This window comes from Rhinolophus sinicus, linkage group LG07 (assembly GCF_036562045.2).
Source record: "Rhinolophus sinicus isolate RSC01 linkage group LG07, ASM3656204v1, whole genome shotgun sequence".
Classification (NCBI taxonomy): Eukaryota; Metazoa; Chordata; class Mammalia; order Chiroptera; family Rhinolophidae; genus Rhinolophus; species Rhinolophus sinicus.
This window is the reverse complement of record NC_133757.1, coordinates 82392578-82412395: the sequence shown is the minus strand read 5'-3', so window position 1 is coordinate 82412395 and position 19818 is coordinate 82392578. Positions and strand designations below refer to the sequence as shown.

General features: G+C 39.2%; 1 protein-coding gene across 5 annotated transcripts in view; it reads right to left on the bottom strand.

Annotated features, from left to right (window-relative positions):
• LOC109439537 (adhesion G protein-coupled receptor E2) overlaps nucleotides 1-19818 on the bottom strand; it is a 40061-nt gene continuing 20243 nt past the window's right edge. For 4 of the 5 annotated variants that reach the window (XM_074338101.1, XM_074338098.1, XM_074338099.1 and 1 more), the window contains 7 exons: nucleotides 17191-17388; nucleotides 16679-16914; nucleotides 7833-7899; nucleotides 7339-7430; nucleotides 5929-6097; nucleotides 5733-5843; nucleotides 1-2085 (listed from right to left, as the gene is read on the bottom strand). In XM_074338101.1, coding sequence (XP_074194202.1) covers nucleotides 2077-2085; nucleotides 5733-5843; nucleotides 5929-6097; nucleotides 7339-7430; nucleotides 7833-7899; nucleotides 16679-16914; nucleotides 17191-17388 — 882 coding nt within the window. In that variant the 3' untranslated portion in view covers nucleotides 1-2076. Of the gene's footprint in view, nucleotides 2086-5732; nucleotides 5844-5928; nucleotides 6098-7338; nucleotides 7431-7832; nucleotides 7900-16678; nucleotides 16915-17190; nucleotides 17389-19818 lie in introns of those variants that run through there. The other variant, XM_074338100.1, reaches the window with a different exon arrangement.

Here is a 19818-nt window from a genome sequence, read left to right as displayed (position 1 = left end):
TGTGTTCCAATATAACTTTATTTACAAAAGCAGGCAGCTGTCTGTATTTCACCTGTATCTTACAGTTTTCCAACCCTTGGTCTAAAGGCTAGATTAGATTTAGGTTAGACTGATTTGTCAATAATTCTTTTTTTTTTTTTTTTTTTTGACACTTAAATATTTTATTACTGCTACATACATGGTATTTATTAGCCAATCAAAAGGCAGGGTCTCTCTTTGGACCACTGACTGGAGATGCAAATGTCTTTATTGCAAAATACATGCTCACAATTCAACATCTACAATTTCTGATTTCCATTTAATTACAGTTTACTCTTGAACAACACAGGGGTTAGAGGAGGCCTCCACACCCCATGCAGTTGAAAATCCACATATAACTTTTGACTCCCCCAAAACTTACTTGTCCCTGGTATCCATGGGGGATTGGTGCCAGGACCTCCCATGGATACCAAACTCCTTGGAAGCTCAAGTGCCCTATATAAAATGGCACAGATCAATGCATAGTCAAGTATTTATTGAAAAAAAGTTCACGTATAAGTGGACCCACTCAGTTCAAACTCATGTTGTTCAAGGGTCAACTATAGCATGAAAGTTAGTCATCTGCAAAGCACATGGAGCACAGATTCCTTATAGTTTTACAAATTTTCCCCATTTTTCGCACTGTTTTGCCCTTAAGTGATTTGGTGGCAACTTTTTAGCAAATCAATGTTATTTGTTCTTTCCAAAGAATTAAACTTAGTTTTCATGGAACTCTTTTCGTACACAAGTTTCATCAGTTTATGTAATATGTAACTAGCAACACAACTAACATTTGGCCAGCACACAAAAAGCCTTCCAGGCACACTAATATCAATAGCAAACATTTAATGGGTGTTTACCACATGCCAGGAAACACTGTTCTAAGCCTTTTACATGTATTAACTTATTTACTGCTCATAATAACCCTGGAAGGTAGATATTATGTCAATAATTCTTTGTTTACCACAAACATGGTGCTGTAACTTCGTGTCTTATCAGGAGATATATAATGTCAGGTTGCCCACTATTCACGATAGGCTTGATCATTAAGTTCAGATGGTGACTGCCAGATCTCCACATTGTAAGTGTACATTTTGGCTCTTGTAATTAACAGTAATCTGTGAGGTGATTTTTTGACACTCTGGAACCAGCCCATTCTCCAACATTCTTTCACCTTACATTTTAGTAGCCATTTACTGGATATTGAAAAAACATGATTTTTCTTATTTTATCATGTCTTTTACAACTATTGGCTGATATTTTTAGGTATCGTGATAGACTCAGGGATCTTTTTTATTTAATATGTTATAATCCTTTACAGTCATTTCCAATGATGTTCAAATTATACAAATGTGGTCAATGGGAGCCCACAGAAATTTCTTGCAGGTGTAACTGCTCCAGATTTCGACCTTGCCTAGATCACATGGTGAGGACGAAATAATACATAATGTACAGTAGCAAGATACATCTTTTCACAGCTCAGCTTATAAAACGTAAGGATGTAGAGACTCTATTCACAGGGTTCTGATTTTACTCTAACTGAGGAAACCCTTTTTTACATATAAGCTCCATGAACTCAAGACTTGGATCGGTCTTGATCTGTGTGTAACACATGGTAAGTAATAAAAAATAGCTAAGACTTTAAAAACGGAGAGTGACAAAGTCAAGGCATGTAGGTAGCGAGACCAAATACAGGTATTTGACTAAACGTTACTTTCCTCTCTTATGCTGTTTTAAGAAAGTCCTTTGAGGATAGTTTTCGTTGTTACATATTAGTATTTAACTTGATGAACATCTTTGTAGAAAAAGGCAGCTGGGGAATTGGGTCATAGCTCCTTGACTGTGCTTGGAGTGAGATGAGCCTGCTATACAGACCAGAAAACCCTAAGTCTCCAGCAACTGAATGTCAAACATTTACTGCATACTGGTGCCATGGTGCCATGAAGAGTTACTTGTAACAAACACGAATCAGTATTTTCTCTACTCTTTGACCACAAGATGTAGTTCACAATCGTCCTCATTTTCCAGGAGACAAAATCATCTGGTTTAGTTGTTAATTTAATTATCCTGAGAAAGAAGCGTGAAAATGATGTTGTGTTAAACACTGAAAGATTTGTACCCTGAAAACAATAAGACATTGTCAAAAGAAGCCAAAGAACCTAAATAGAGAAAAAAATCACATGTTCATGAATCAGAAGACTTAATACAATTAAGATGGTACTGTTCTACAGATTCAACACAATCCTTATCAATATCTCAGTTAAATTTTTCTCAGAAATTGACAAACACAACTTAAAATTTGTATGGGAGTCCAAAGGGTCCAGTACAGCTGAAACTGTCTTAAAAAAAAAGAACATATTTGTAGAGTCAATTCCCCAATTTTAAACTTGCTGCAAAGCTACAGTAATCAACATAGATGATGGAAGAGAGTTAAAGATATAGAAATAAACCTTTATATTTATGGTGAATTAATTTTCACAAGGATGTCAAGGCAGTTCATTGGGGCAAAGAATAATCTTTTCAATAAATGATAACAGGACAACTGGATATCTAGATGTAAAAGAATGTGCACCCTATTAAAAACTTTAAACCATTTAAAAAAATGAATTCCATCGGCAGTAAGAAAAGATGATATAGGAACATTTGTGACAACATGGATGGATCTTGAGAGAGTAATGCTGAGCGAAACAAGTCAGACAGAAAAAGCAGAGAACCATGTGATTTCACTGATATGTGGTATATAAACCAAGAACAACAAAAGAACAAGACAAACAAATGAGAAACAGAAACTCATAGACACAGACAATAGTTTAGTGGTTGCCAGAGGGTAACGGGGGGGGGGGGTGGGGGGTGGGAGATGAGGGTAAGGGGGATCGAATATATGGTGATGAAAGGAGAACTGACTCTGGGTGATGAACACACAGTGGGATTTATAGATGATGTAATACAGAATTGTACACCTGAAATCTATGTAATTTTACTAACAATTGTCACCCCAATAAATTTAATTTAAAAAAAAAAAAAAATGAATTCCAAATAAAACATATACCTAAATGTAATAATAAAACTATAAAAGAAAACGTATGTGTAAATCTCTGTGACCTTGGGTTAGACAATTTTTTTTAAAATATGATACCCAAACCACAAGTGAGCCCAAAAATAGATAAATTAGACTTCATCAAAATTAAAAACTTTTGTGCATCAATGGACACTATCAAAAGAGTGAAAAGTCAATCAACAGAATGAGAGAAAAAAATTGAAAATCTTGTATCTGACAAGGGACTTATGGCCAGAACATAAACAGAATGCTTACAAATTATCGATAAAAGATAAATGACTCAATTAAAAACAGGAAAAGGATTTGAATAGATATTCCACAAAGAAGGTATGCAAAAGGCTAATAACCACCTGAAGAAATGCTCAACATCATTAGATATTAGGGAAATGCAAACCAAAATCATAATGAAAAACCACACTCACTAAGGTATAAGGAAGAAAAACAATAACAAGTTTTGGTGAAGATGTGGGGGAAACCGGAACCCTTATATATTTTTATCTTGTTTCTAGTGGAATGCGGGAACAATTTTAGGGGTTTTATGCAAGGTGGTACATAATAAAATATTTGTTTTGAGAAAATAACTGAATTTTATGTGAAAAACTACTGGAGGAGGGAAAAGAAAGATGGGAGAGACTAGTTAGGAGGATATTGCAATCCAGCCAAGGGAAGATGAAGCTTAAATTAGGGAGAAGGTGATAGAGATGGTATCAGTAAGACCTATTTGTGAACTACTGGGGAAGAAATACTAGCATGATTTAGCAATGGACTTTGAAGTGGAACAATGTAGGGAGGAGGATAATGTCAATGATAGTCCAGGTCCTGACTGGAGCAACAAAATGGATCGAGATGCCGCTCAAAGGGATGAGAAACCCCGAATAGGATTAGTTTGGTTAAGAAATGGTAGGTTCTTTTATGGCCACGTTGGGCTGCTTCTGCGATATCTAAGTAGAGGTATCAAGTAGGCAGTTGGTAATAGTGGTCTGGGGCTCATCCGTAATTCAGGGCTAGAAAAATGTATTTTTCCATCATTTCCTTTGGCAGGACACATTGAGTCCATGTAGACAAGATTGTGTATGAGAATCGTATAATGTGAGAATAGAAGTGTTTCTAGAACAATGCCAGGTAGATGAAAGCTAAAGAAGGTGAAGAAAGGTCATCAAGAAGGATAGGAAGAATTCCAGCGGGTGTTGACATAGAAGCCAGGTACACGAGCAGAGTATTTCAAAATCCAACCCTGTGAAGAGCACGAAAAGATATTTATTTCATCCAGCGATATGAAGGCCATTGGAGGCTTAAGAAAAAGATGTTTTGGTAGAATGATGGAAGCAAAAGTCAGTTTTGAGTGTGAAGAAGAAGAAGAGGGAAGGGTCAAATATATAACATTAATAAGTTCTATAAGACAGAAATTTAGCCTGTTTCAATGAAGGTGGAAAGGACGCTATTGAAAAAGTGAGACTGCAAGGCCCAGAGAAAGACGGTATGAGCAATAATTTAAAGTTATTGAGAAGTCAAGAGTGTTAGGAACCAAAATGCAATGGAGGGATGATTAGCCTTAAAAAGTCAGAAGCACATTTTGTCTACCTGTGGTAGATGGAATGAGAAGAGAATGAAACAAATGCTAAATGCCTGGTGTTTTGAGAGAACAAAGCTGACCTTATTTTATCCCGCTGACTTGCTTTCCTATGGGAGAAGCTAGTAGGAACATCTGCTGGGAAAAGGAAAGAGTTTAGAAAAATGAGACTTTTGAGGAGAGGAGAATTTTGGAAGGAGCTGTTGCAGAGGGTGGACAAGCAAAGGGATGAGAAAAATGCAGAAGGCTTGGCAGGCAGGGTGGTGGCTCATGAAAGTTGGGAGGAGGAATGAAGCATCTGAAGACTTTGCATAATTCATACAGATCCCATGAGCCTCACTTTCTTCACCTACCAAACGGAAACATAATACTTACCTCCATGTGCTGATGTGAACAAAAAGTATGAGGAAAAGTTTTGTAAAGCAGAACATACATGTTTGGTAGGAGCCACACTGCCAGGATCTCTCCTCAGCCTTCTGTGATTCTCCCCCCGGTTGTGCATTATTTGTATGTGTTGAAAATGTAAGGACCAATTACAGATGCTTGCATAAGTCTCAAATCTAACTTAATACGTATTTCACTAACTTTTAGAACTGTATATACCATGTATTTATGTTCTTCCTATAGAGGGGTAGCACGGGGTGACTTGGGGTAAAGGATGGTGCTGTGATTCTGAGAAGATTGAGCGTCACTGCTTCAGATCATTAGTTCCTGCTTGTTAAGCTGACCATAGCCTCTCTCTCTCTCTCTCTCTCTCTCTCTCTCTCTCTCTCTCTCTCTCTCTCTCCTTATTAGGAAATGTTTTGTATCCTCTCACCAAGTAAAGTTAAAAACCACATGCACCGTGGCACAAAAGTGGTGTGGGGATTGAGAAGATAGTCACACACAAGGGTCAAGGCGAGCATAGAAACATAGTGAATGAAAGTAGGCAAGACCTCCTTTCATGACAGGGAAATGCCCAGATTTAGTCCAGAAGTCAATACAGTGGGCATCACCTACGATATACCCAGGCTGTCCAGTGTGATTGGCATGAGCTACTGAGTGGATCAGTTAGTGCGATGCTCTGGGAGCTATGCGTGATCTTACCGTGCTAGGCTTGGAGTCATCAGACATGGCCCTGCTGGAAAGGGTGTACTTCTCAGACTCGGCTTTAGTTTTTGTGACCGCTTTCAACCATTTCCTGTATTGCTCCCGGACCTGCAGAGGCAAAGCACGCTCTGAGTCAGCTCACAGAGAGGAGGGAGGAGGGAAAGAGTCCTGAGTGGGAGTCGGACATTGGTACCTGCTGGCTGAGGAGGCAGTAGACCAGGAAGATGAAGACGCCCTGCAGGCTGTTGATGATGGTGAAGAGGTAGGCCATGGCGCGAGCAGCTGGGCCCACCTGCAAGATGCCCAGACTCCAGGTGCAGCCCAAGATGAAGAGCTGAGCTGTCGCTTTAAATGTCAGCATCCTGGGCAGGAGGAGAAGGGAGGCTCATGGCAGACAGAGAACAACAGAATCAAAGCCATTTTCATCTCCATTCTATGGATTCCTCTGACTGAGTAGCGATCAACTTTGGTCTTTCCTCTCAATGATTCCCTCAACAGAAAGGCTGTTTGGGTCCACGATGGCATTTTGACTTGGGCTGAGGATGGTAGTGACACTCCACGATGTGGCTTTCAAAACTATCATGATGTTTTGTGAATGTCCCTAATTTCATTCAACTGACATTTCTGAGGACAATCTGTGTACCTGACTCTGTGCTGGGTCCTGGGCATTAAAAATACCGTTGTTTCCTCCATAATAAGACCTAGCCGGACAATCAGCTCTAATGCATCTTTTGGAGCAAAAATTAATATAAGACCCAGTCTTATTTTACTATAACATAACACCAGGTCTTTACAATACAATATAATAATAATAATATTAATAATAATAATAATAATAAGGAGAATATAATATAACACCAGGTCTTATATTAGTTTTTGCTCCAAAGGACTCATTAGAGCTGATTGCCTGGCTAGGACTTATTTTCAGGGAAACACAGTAACACAGACAAGATTTCTGTTTTCATAGACCTCACATCCCAGTGGAAAGACTAAAACAAATGATCATTTATAACATTTGTGAGATACCTCTGCCTGGGTCCCATCCAGTATTGTCCCCAACTTCTCACTCTCTATGAACTGACCCAGGGCATGCTTTGCCCAAAACAGAGGCCATTCATTCTGTGGAAAGTTGAGGGAAGCAAAGGATGTCCCTAGTGTATTAGAAGATGTGATACCTGGATAAGGTATCTGATTCCACCAGGTGGAGGAGTGGAGAGGGCAGAGGGAAGAGCATCCATGAGGGTGTGAGTGTGAATGTGCACGCTGTGTTCTGGGAACACTGATGTGATTTCCTAAGAATGTTATAAAGATGAAAATGTTTTTAAGATCTTCTTCATAGAGCCATGGAAGTAATTTCTCTTTATCAGGACAAAGTCAATGCTTGCTGAAGCTGAGGTAGTTTCATGCTGGGGTTATGCAGGACCAAAATGGGTGGCAGCAGCCAACCACAGTATCTGAGCTGGTGTCCAGGGAGGGTGTCTGCACCTCTCTCCTCCAGCTCCCTCAGAATCCCTGTGAAAGGACATTGGGAGCTTGGAACCATGTGGCCTTGCTCCTGGACCTTGCTTTGTATGGGGTGGTGCGCCCCTTGGATCCATCTCACCTCGTATTCTGGAGGGTGGACACATCACTGTTGAGTGAGGAGAGCTTGTTTTTCAGAATCCAGAAGGTCATCAGAAAGAAAGCCAAATTAATCTGCAGAAACCCCACAAGGCTTACTGAATACATTCCCCGTCTTAAACCTTCGTCCTAGCTCATCCAGCACCTAACCCAGCAGGTAAGAAATTTTGTATTTCATAGCAGGCATAGGAAAACAGACCAAACATCCAGTAACCCAGGCACATTCCTATCCTGTAACTGGGGTGACCAACTCATCCCAGTTTGCACGGGAATTACCAAGCTTAACACTGAAAGTCCAACATCTCAGGAAACCTCTTCAATCCTCATTTAAAACTGAATTGTCCCTCCTGGGAGCCTCCTCAGTCCTTGGCAGACTGGAATGATTGCTCTCCCTGCCTGTAACCCTCCTGATACACCTGCTCTTTGACTGACCCTCAGCTGGGCAGGAAGGATGCTCTGATGTCACCCATTACTCACAGAGAAGATGGTGCAGACAGGGCCAAGGAAGGTCCATATAAATCCTTTGTGTGTATGGAGCCAGCATCTAAGAGAGAGATGGAAAGAAATTGAAGAATGTTTTTGCCTTTGTGGATAAAGAATCGATAAATAAACTTATACATCATCTCCCGTAGTTTCCTCCTCCCTCCTTTATTATTAATGTTATTATTATTGCTTTTTTTTTTTGTAAGAACATTTAACCTAAGATCTACTCTCTTAGCAAATTACAACTATACAATACAATACTGTTACTTATAGGTACTATACTCTATAGATTGCCCTACTTATTTATCTTTCATAACTGACTCTTTTTTTTCCATAATTGAATCTTTGCATATGCCCTTGATGGTGGTGATGGTTTCACAGGTGTTTATTTATCACCAAACTCATCAGATTGTATACATTAAATATGTACAGCTTTTTACATGTCAGTCTCACCTGAAAAAGTGGTGTTTAAAAAGATAAATTCATTTTTAAAAATTCTTTTAAGCCTTGGCCCCCAGATATATTGGCTGAAAGTATATATATTTTTTAAAAGAAAAAAAACAAGAATCTATATTAATTTATGGTTTATTGGCCAAATACTGAGCGTCTCCTCTCTATCAGGATCTGTGTTTGGACTGAAAACCTAATTTTGATTAAGATAGGCTGGTTTCAGTCCCAGGGAAGTCTCAGATTCACCAACTAGACAATAGAAACAATCAAGGTGATGGGTTTTATGATCAAGTCTGGGGTATAAGAAGTTCAGATAGTTGGGAAGAGTTCCCTGAGGGAACTGATTGTGTTTATGCTGACATATGAAGGATGAGCAGGTGTAGAGAAGGTGAAAAATATTGGGAGACACAAGAGGATAGTAAAAAAAGACCACAAGAAACAGTAACCTGACACAATACTAAGGCAGGGTTCGTGTGCATTATATAATCCCTTTCTCTTGACAACATAGGGACTCAAATGACCACAAGTCAGGCACCTGAGGCTTAAGGAGATAGAGTCTACCTCAAGGCCACATTGATAGAAATGACAGAATCCCAAGTGAGGGGAATTGTGAGTGAGGTGGTCAGTGTGAGGACCATGGAGAGAGTTAGATAAATCCACCAGAAAATTCAGAGAAAGCACCTAAAGAAATGTGGTAAACAGCAGCGTGGAGGCCAGGTGGGGCCACCACCTGATTCTGTAAATGAGTGTTACTGGAACACGGTCACACTCATTCCCTTCCACATTGTCTGTGGCTGCTTTTGTGCTACAAGGACAGAGATGAACAGTTGTAACAAGACCATAGGGTCCACAAACTGCAATATTTACTATGTGGCCTCTTACAGATAAAGTTGCTGCTATTATGCCAAGCAACCTAGGAAAGCCAGCTGGCCAGGGCTCAATCGATGCAGGTGAGAATTTTATCAGCATAGAAGAATGTTGTGTACACCAGACTGTGGATTTAATCCTAGCTCTGCCACCAACCAGCTGTGTGATCTGTGCCTTAGTTTCCTCATCTGTGAAACTCCCATTTTACTAGTTTCTACCGGATAAAGTTGTTGGGAAGATGATTTGAGCTGATACATGAAAATCTTTAGAACAGATAGACGTCATCAAAATGGCGGCGTGAGGTGAGCCTCTGGAAATTTCCCCTGGAATTTACAACAAATCGAACAACTATAACTCCACAAAGGACTCCCTGCACAGCAGGTAGGCAAGACAAAGAGGCTCACTACAGAATTCATCTAAAGGTGGGCAAGTTGCATGAGCAGGGGAGAAGGGAAGAGAAAAGTGCAGAGACGGGGCCCGCGCAGGTGCAGGACGCAGACCTAACTCAGTGCTCCGAGCTCGCTGCATCCCGGAACTACCGCAGCTGCGGGAGAGGGAAGACTGGGACTGTGAGGGCTTCATTTATGGCCCACAGGGCTGAGGGGACAGCATATAACATGCTGAACCCAACGCTCACGGCAGAGACCTCGGAGCAAAAACTGAGGGAAGAAGGCTGAAAACGGTGGTTTAAGCCCTGACTTTTGCAGAGAACGGAAGCCTTAGGCACTGAGACTAACCGCCCCCTCCCTAACCTCCCAGAGCTCGCCCTGCCCTGACCTGCCTGGTGCTAGAAGCGGAACCGTAGCAGTGTCAGATCAAAAGAACAGAATATTTGCAGTTCTGAGAACTGTGGCCGCAGACACAGATTTGCAGCCCAACTAATTCAGGCAAAGGGGAGGAAGATGTGGAAGCAGGACTGGCTGTGGTGGTGGTTGCCGTCATTGCTCTGGGCCACATCTCACAACCCACCCCACCCCTGTCCCCACCTATCTGGGCAGGTCCCTGCAGGAGTAAACAGAGTTGCTGAAACACATGGGCTCTCAATCTGGTGCAGGAAGAGCTTTGAAACTTCAAAAGTTCTCCACATCCCCACACGGACGTGGTGCCCTATGACCCAGGCAAACTGTTAACAGAGGAGAAGCCCGCCTTCCAGAGAGTCTCCCCATTGTGTGAGAAGCTGGAATAGTGCATAAAAAACATAGCACTGCCATGTGAGAGAGAAGAAAAGGCTGCAGTTGGAGAGAAAATAAAACATTCTACCGACACATAGTGGAAAACAAAAGAAAGACCTCTTCCTATCAACCCTTTGCAGAACCCACTCCTGTAGATGTCTAGGAAGACAAATAATAGATTGTTAATTGCCATGAATAACCAAGGCAACAAGACAGCTCAGAAAGAAAGTGAAAAGTCTCTAGAAAATGAACTTAAAGATATGGAAATATATGACTTAAATGACATAGAATTCAAGATAGCAGTTCTGAAAAAACTCAACGAGGTGAAAGAAAACACAGAAAGGCAGTTTAATGAACTCAGAAACACAATCAAAGAACATGAACATTATACCAAAGAGATTGGAATTTTTAAAAGGAACCAAATAGAATTTCTGGAGATTAAGAACTCAATAGAAGAAATTAAGAATAAAATAGTCAGCTTAGGTAGTGGAGTTGACCAGATGGAGGAAAGAATCAGTGACATCGAAGATAGAAACCTGGAAATTACACAGATGGAAGAAGAAAGAGACTTGAGACTTCAAAGAAATGAAAGAACTCTATAAGAACTTTCTGACTCCATCAGAAAGAGCAATATAAGAATAATGGGCATACCAGAAGGAGAAGAAAGAGAGAAGGGAACAGAGAGTATATTCAAACAAATAGTCGATGTGAACTTCCCAAACTTGTGGAAAAAACTGGATCCTCAAATCCAAGAAGCAAATAGAACACCTAATTACCTCAACCCCAACAGGCCTTCTCCAAGGCACATTGTATTGAAGATGTCAAAAATCAATGACAAAGAAAGAATCCTCAAGTCAGCCAGTGAAAAGAAGATGGTAACCTACAAAGGAAAGCCCATTAGATCATCATCAGATCTCAGCAGAAACTCTATAAGTCTGAGGGAGTGGAACCAAATATTCAAACTATTGAAAGAGAGAAATTATGAACCAAGAATAATATACCCAGCAAAGATATCCTTTAGATATGAAGGAGGAATAAGACCTTTCCAGACACACAGAAGCTGAGGGAATTTTCTAATATACAACCTGCACTACAAGAAATACTAAAGGAGGCTATTTGACCACCAACAGGGACAACTTGTGGCAACCAAAATATAAAAAGGGGGAGAGTAAAATGTCTGAACCGGAATGCGGGAATGGAGAAAGTAGGCATGCTGAAGAAAATGGAATACTCAAAATATCAAACTTTCTTTTACATAAACTTAAGGGTAACCACTCAAAAAAAAATCCATAATTGAAATACATACTGTAATAAAAGAAGAAACAGAGGGAAAAATCATACAATATCACCACACAGAAATAAAAGAAAACAATAAGGCAAAGAGACAAGAGAGACACAGTCTTACCAGAAAACTAAAGATAGAATGATATGAAATCCTCACATATCAATACTCACCCTAAATGTAAATGGACTGAACTCACCAATAAAAAGGCACAGAGTAGCAGATTAGATCAAAAAACTAAACCCAACTATATGCTGTCTCCAAGAGACACATCTCAGCTACAAGGACAAGCATAGACGCAAAGTGAAAGGGTGGAAATTGACACACCAAGCAAATGGTAGCAGAGAAAATCAGGTGTAGCTATACTGATATCAGGTGAAACAGACTTCAGGGTGAAAAAGGCAACAAGAGACAAAGATGGACATTTCATAATGGTAAAGGGGACTATACAAGAAGAAGACATAACAGTCATCAATATTTATGCCCCCAATCAGGGAGCACCAAAATATACCAAGCAACTACTAACAGCACTAAAGGGAGAAATTGACCAAAACACAATTAGACTAGGGGACCTAACTACATCATTAAAAGCTATGGATAGATCATCCAAACAGAAAATAAATAACGATAGCCGCCCTAAATGAGAGTATAATGCTAAGCGAAATAAGTCAGACAGAAAAAGCAGAGAAGCATATGATTTCACTGATATGTGGTTTATAAACCAAAAACAACAAAAGAACAAGACAAATAAATGAGAGACAAAAACTCATAGACACAGACAATAGTTTAGTGGTTACCAGAGGGTAAGGGGGTGGAGGGTGGGAGATGAGAGTAAGGGGGATCAAATATATGGTGATGGAAGGAGAACTGACTCTGGGTGGTGAACACACAATGGGATTTATAGATGATGTAATACAGAATTGTACACCTGAAATCTATGTAATTTTACTAACAATTGTCACCCCAATAAATTAAAAAAAAAAAAAAGAAAGAAATCATACCAAGCATATTCTCTGATCAAAGACTTTGAAATTGGATATCAACTGCAAAAAGAAAGCAGAAAAAAACACAAGTACTTGGAGATTAAACAACATACTTTTAAAGAGCAACCAGGTCAAAGAAGAAATTAGAGGAGAGATCAAAAGATACATAGAAACAAATGACAATGAAAATACGTCCTACCAAAATTTTTGGGATGCAGCAAAAGCAGTTTCAAGAGGGAAATTTATATCATTACAGGCCTATCTCAAAAAAACAAGAAAAATCCCAAATAAATAACTTCACGTTACACCTTAAAGAACTAGAAAAAGAAGAACAAATGAGACCCAAAGTCAGCAGAAGAACAGAAATAATAAAAATCAGAGCAGAACTAAATGAAATAGAGACCAAAAAGACAATAGAAAAATTTAATGTAACAAAGAGCTGGTTCTTTGAAAAGAATAATAAAATTGACAAACCCTTGGCTAAGATCACTAAGATAAAAAGAGAGAAGACACTAATAAACAAAATCAGAAATGAAAAAGGGGAAGTTATCAGGGATGCCACAGAAATACAAGGATCATCCAAGAATACTATGAAAGACTATATGCCACAAAGTCAATAACCTAGAAGAAATGGACAAGTTCTTAGAAACATATAGCCTTCTTAGGCTGAACCATGAAGAACTGGAAAATCTAAACATACAGATCACCAGTAACGAAATTGAATCAGTCATCCAAAACCTTCCCAAAAGCAAAAGTCCGGGACCAGATGGCTTCACTAGTGAATTCTACCAAACCTTCAAAGAGGATCTAATACCAATCCTGCTCAAACTCTTCCAAAAAATTGAAAAAGAGACAGTACTCCCTAACTCATTTTATGAGGCCAACATTACCCTGATACCAAAACCTGGTAAGAACAACACAAAAAGAAGACATAACAGTCATCAATATTTATGCCCCCAATCAGGGAGCACCAAAATATACCAAGCAACTACTAACAGCACTAAAGGGAGAAATTGACCAAAACACAATTAGACTAGGGGACCTAACTACATCATTAAAAGCTATGGATAGATCATCCAAACAGAAAATAAATAACGATAGCCGCCCTAAATGAGAGTATAATGCTAAGCGAAATAAGTCAGACAGAAAAAGCAGAGAACCATATGATTTCACTGATATGTGGTTTATAAACCAAAAACAACAAAAGAACAAGACAAATAAATGAGAGACAAAAACTCGTAGACACAGACAATAGTTTAGTGGTTACCAGAGGGTAAGGGGGGTGGGGGGTGGGAGATGAGAGTAAGGGGGATCAAATATATGGTGATGGAAGGAGAACTGACTCTGGGTAGTGAACACACAATGGGATTTATAGATGATGTAATACAGAATTGTACACCTGAAATCTATGTAATTTTACTAACAATTGTCACTCCAATAAATTTAAAAAAAAAAAAGAAAGAAATCATACCAAGCATAGTGTCTGATCAAAGACTTTGAAATTGGACATCAACTGCAAAAAGAAAGCAGGAAAAAACACAAATACTTGGAGATTAAACAACATACTTTTAAAGAGCAACCAGGTCAAAGAAGAAATTAGAGGAGAGATCAAAAGATACATAGAAACAAATGACAATGAAAATACGTCCTACCAAAATTTTTGGGATGCAGCAAAAGCAGTTTTAAGAGGGGAATTTATATCATTACAGGCCTATCTCAAGAAACAAGAAAAATCCCAAATAAATAACCTCATGTTTAACCTTAAAGAACTAGAAAAAGAAGAACAAATGAAACGCAAAGTCAGCAGAAGAAAGGAAATAATAAAAATCAGATCAGAACTAAATGAAATAGAGAACAAAAAGACAATAGAAAAAAATTAATGTGACAAAGAGCTGGTTCTTTGAAAAGATTAACAAAATTGACAAACCCTTGGCTAGACTCACTAAGATAAAAAGAGAGAAGACACTAATAAACAAAATCAGAAATGAAAAAGGGGAAGTTATCATGGATGCCACAGAAATACAAAGGATCATCCAAGAATACTATGAAGGACTATATGCCACCAAATTCAATAACCTAGAAGAAATGGACAAGTTCTTAGAAACATATAGCCTTCCTAGGCTGAACCATGAAGAACTGGAAAATCTAAACAGACAGATCACCAGTAACGAAATTGAATCAGTCATCCAAAACCTTCCCAAAAGCAAAAGTCCGGGACCAGATGGCTTCACTAGTGAATTCTACCAAACCTTCAAAGAGGATCTAATACCAATCCTGCTCAAACTCTTCCAAAAAATTGAAAAAGAGACAGTACTCCCTAACTCATTTTATGAGGCCAACATTACCCTGATACCAAAACCTGGTAAGAACAACACAAAAAAATAGACTACAGACCAATATCTCTGATGAATACAGATGCAAAAATCCTAAACAAAATTCTAGCAAATCGAATGGAACAATACATTCAAAACATTATTCATCACGACCAAGTGGGGATCATTTCAGGTGCACAGGATGGTTCAACATACGCAAATCTCTCAATGTGATATATCACATAAACAAAATAAAGGACAAATATCATATGATTATATCAATTGATGCAGAAAAAGCATTTGACAAGATACAACATCCATTAATGATTAAAACACTTAATAAAATAGGTGTAGAAGGAAAATACCTTAACATGATAAAGGCCATATATGACAAACCCTCAGCTAATCTCATAATTAATGGGGAAAAACTCAAGCCCTTTGCTCTACATTCAGGAACACTACAGGGCTATTCCCTATCACCTCTGCTTTTCAACATAGTGTTGGAAGTCCTTGCCAGAGCAATCAGGCAAGAGAAAGAAATAAAAGGCATCCAAATTGGGAATGAAGAAGTTAAATTGTCACTCTTTGCAGATGACATGATGCTATATATAGAAAACCCTGAAGACTCCACCAAAAAGCTAACAGAAACAATCAACGAATACAGTAAAGTTGCCGGCTACAAAATCAACATACAAAAGTCCATTGTATTCCTATAGACAATGAAATCTCAGAAAAGAAATAGAAAGAACAATTCCTTTTGCAATCGCAGCAAAAAGAATAAAATACCTAGGAATAAACTTAACCAAGGATGTGAAAGACTTTTATGCTGAAAACTATAAGACATTTTTAAAGAAATTGAAGAAGACGCAAAGAAACGGAAAGACATTCCATGCTCATGGATTGGAAAAATCAACATAGTTTAGTGGTTACCAGAGGGTAAGGGGGGTGGGGGGTGGTAGATGAGAGTAAGGGGGATCAAATATATGGTGATGGAAGGAGAACTGACTCTGGGTGGTGAACACACAATGGGATTTATAGATGATGTAATACAGAATTGTACACCTGAAATCTATGTAAATTTACTAACAATTGTCACCCCAATAAACTTTCATTTTAAAAAAAATATTTAGAACAGTGATTGCACATCCAAAATAATTTCTAAAGCTTAGCTCTGTTCATAAGAATTTCATCATCTATATAACCATCGATGTTTTTTTTAATTAGGAAGGATGTAGGTTATACCAATCAATGTCATCCCTTTATTTCCACTTTCCTTTCTAGAAGCTTTAAAACAGTCCCCTCAACGCAATGAATATCATATTAATATACATTTACTAATATATAAAATGTAATTAATATTATGTATCACAGTTGTTAATATAATAGTCATTAATATAATATACAATTAATATTTAAAATAATTAAATCTAAAAGACCAAAAGTCAACTAATTTATTTTAACTATATATTAATTTATGATTATTAATGTTTCATTAATATTATGTTAGTGTAGAATTTTTAATATAATACACAATTAATATTATATAAATATATAATTATTAATGTGCTATATAATAAACATTTAAAAATTACATCTTAAAGACTTAAAACCGGTCAGTTCAAGGAATGCAATCATGAAACCCGGAAGACGTCTTTGGAGTGATTACTGAGTGTTTCTCTGCTCATCATCTTCCCGTGAAATTAAGGTGCTGCGTTGGTTCCCTGCTGGCCCACGTCACGTGGAGAAAACAAGGACAGTGGGAATTTGCACTTACCGGGTGGGTGTCCCATAAAGGTGAGGCCTGGACGCTGCGGAAATGGCCACGATTACAGCCGGGACTCCGTAGCCCACAGGGAACATGAACTTCTTCATGAACCTGCTCGCGCTGGAGTAGTTGACCACCGTCAGGTTGCGTGCAGTGAGGAAGAGGTGCAGGCCCTCCAGCAGCATCCAGGTGAAGGACGCCAGGTAGAGGTAGTGTAAGGCACCTGCGATGATGGCGCACAGCACCTGGGGGAGGAGTGAGAGTCACCGGGGGGAGTCAGGGGGAGTGTGGCCCCAGGACCTCTCCTGCGCCTTGCCATTGGGGAGAACTCGGACGTGTATGAAGGAGTTGTTACAAGAGGGTTTGTCTGCTCGTTGCGTCACTCGGTGTGAAAGTGGCTACTCACTGCTCTAACCTTCCCACCACCCAAGGCCATTTTATTAAGGTGTCGATGCAGCAGGGGCCCATGAACTGCGCGTCCCCTGGTGAGGGCAGGGGGTCCTTTGGGACCGTGTCAGTACCTTGGGCTCAGTTCTGTCGATGGCCGTGAGGAAGAGCAGGTGGGCCAGGAAGAGGCAGAGCGAGAGCTGCAGGTGGAGCGAGGTGCTGGTGTTCTGGATGGCTTTGCACAGCAGGAAGGTGAGGGCCGCCAGGAGGAGGCACAGCAGAGACAGGCTCAGCCCCACGTAGGTGATCACAGCCAGGGCGGGATCCTCCTCCTGGGACCCAGCGAAGAGAGATCACAGTCACACTTTCCTGCTCTGGGGTAATGACCCTTCCATCCTCTTTAGTTTTACTTTTAGTTGTCACAAAATCAAGAAAGGAGGAGTCAGGTAAATTTGTGATGTTACCGGGTATTGTTAAATTTTCTGGGGTCCTGAACTGATTAATTCAGACCCTGGGCGAATTGAGGGATAGGAGAGTCCTTACCAAAGACCAAGCCCTGGGACTCATCGGGTTTCTTTTCCTTCAGGCTTTTGGGCATGACTAAGCTTATAGGTTACCCTGTGAGGGTCACGGAGGCACGAAGCTCGGGGTTAAGCACCATCCTTTGACCTCATTACATCATTCTGTGTGACAAAGTCTGTACCTGGAGACTCGATATCCAGGTCTCAACTCTGCACCCAGACTTCACTCACATCCTCCCTGCAACACCTGTTCCTTGCTGGTCAGGAATCCTTACAGATTTAGAAGTGGATCCTGGGTTAAAGGAGGACAGCCGCTATACTCTGATGATGGGGGCAGCTTAAAATTCTTATTTCCTGCTTCTTTTTTAAATATCAAAATTCATTTTTCCTGCCTATGTTTACAAATCATCTGAAATCCATAAGGGAAATTTTTTTAAAAAATTTATTTTAGTGTATGCAGGCAAGAGAGAGAGGAAGGGAGGGAGAGGGAGAAAAAGAGAAATCTGTAAATGATAAAGAAAAGGAAGATTAAAATAATCAAAGTTTGTGCATCTGTTTAAAGAGCAATATGGTATTATTCAAACTATTTTTATTTTTCCAAAAAAATTGTAAGATTGAACTTGTTTCCTAAATAAATGTTTACAAATAAATAGCAAGCCCTCTGGGTGATTTTGATGCATACTACTTTTTGAGAATCTTTGGTATAAACAAAAAAAAACAATTTCTCTACCACATACAGAGCTCGCAGATCAATAATATATCAACAAGACAATAGAAAAATGGGCAAGATGTGAACAACTTGTTTCCAGAGACAGAAATATAAATTGCTCTTAAATGAAGATGTTCCATTTCACCCATGATGAAAAAAAAACCATAAAACGTATCCTAGATTATTTATCCTATATATTTACTTCTCAGATGGGTAAAAATCCAAAAACATTATAATAATCTTGAGGATGTGAGGAATCATACACTTTCATGTAATATTGGTGGGAGTGTTCACAGATGTGACTTCTATATGTTGAAACGTAAATATCTACCAAATTACAACTATGTATTTGACCCAGTATACGTCCTAACTAAATATTCAAACATAAGAACAATGAAGTATGTGTAAATACTTACAACTTTATTTGTATTAGGAAATTATCATGAAACAAAATGCCTACTATGAGAAGACTCGATATGTAATTTACAGTGCATTCACACAATGAAATGCAGTATAGCAATAAAAATAATAGAGGGTGTCTTTGTCGACTGGGCTAGAATAATTTTTCAGATATAATAAATAAAAACACAAAATGCACAACAGTGAGGGAAAATGCCACTGTGTGAGTGAAAAAAATTTGGACCAAGAACAAACGCATGCATTATCTTTATATGTATAAAATATTCACAGAGGGCGGCCGGATGGCTCAGTTGGTTAGAGCGTGAGCTCTGAACAACAGGGTTGCCAGTTCGATTCCCACATGGGCCAGTGAGCTGCGTCCTCCACAACTAGGTTGAAGACAACAAGCTGCCGCTGAGCTTCCACAGGGGCTGCTGGATGGCCCAGTTGGTTAGACGTGAGCTCTTAACAACAACATTGCCAGTTCAAATCCCACATGGAATAGTGAGCTGTGCCCCCTTGCAACTAAAGATTGGCAACTAGACTTAGAGCTGAGCTGCGCCCTCTACAACTAGATTGAAGGGCAACAACTTGGAGCTGATGGGCACTGGAGAAACACACTGTCCCCCAATATTACCCAATAAATTTTATTTTAAAACAATTTTTTTTTTAAATAAATAAGATATCCATAGAAAAGGGTTGGAGAAACGAGCAATTTTGGTTGTTTGAAGCAAGAGGAACCAGGTGTCTGGGGTTAGGGGTAAAATGAAAATCTTCAATGTTTCTTTCTTATTCGGTGTGAATTTGAAACACAAATATTTTAACTCTTCAATAAATATAAAACAGTATATAAATAAAAGTATGAATATTGTGTTATCTAGCAACATAGCAGGAAGAAACACGGCCTTGAAGTGTTGTTCACACTCCTGAGGGCTCCTATGTGGTCTGACCATTGGCTGTGATGCCTTTCATGCTTATTTTCATATGGGTGTTCATAGTAAATACTTGTTAGTTGAGGTCAACAGAGTGAGTCTCTGGTTTGATGATCCAGAGGAAGTAACCGGCTCACCTAACCCGGGGAGGATGCAAAGATGGTTCCTGACAACTCTCAACTCTGCTATCACTAAATCTTC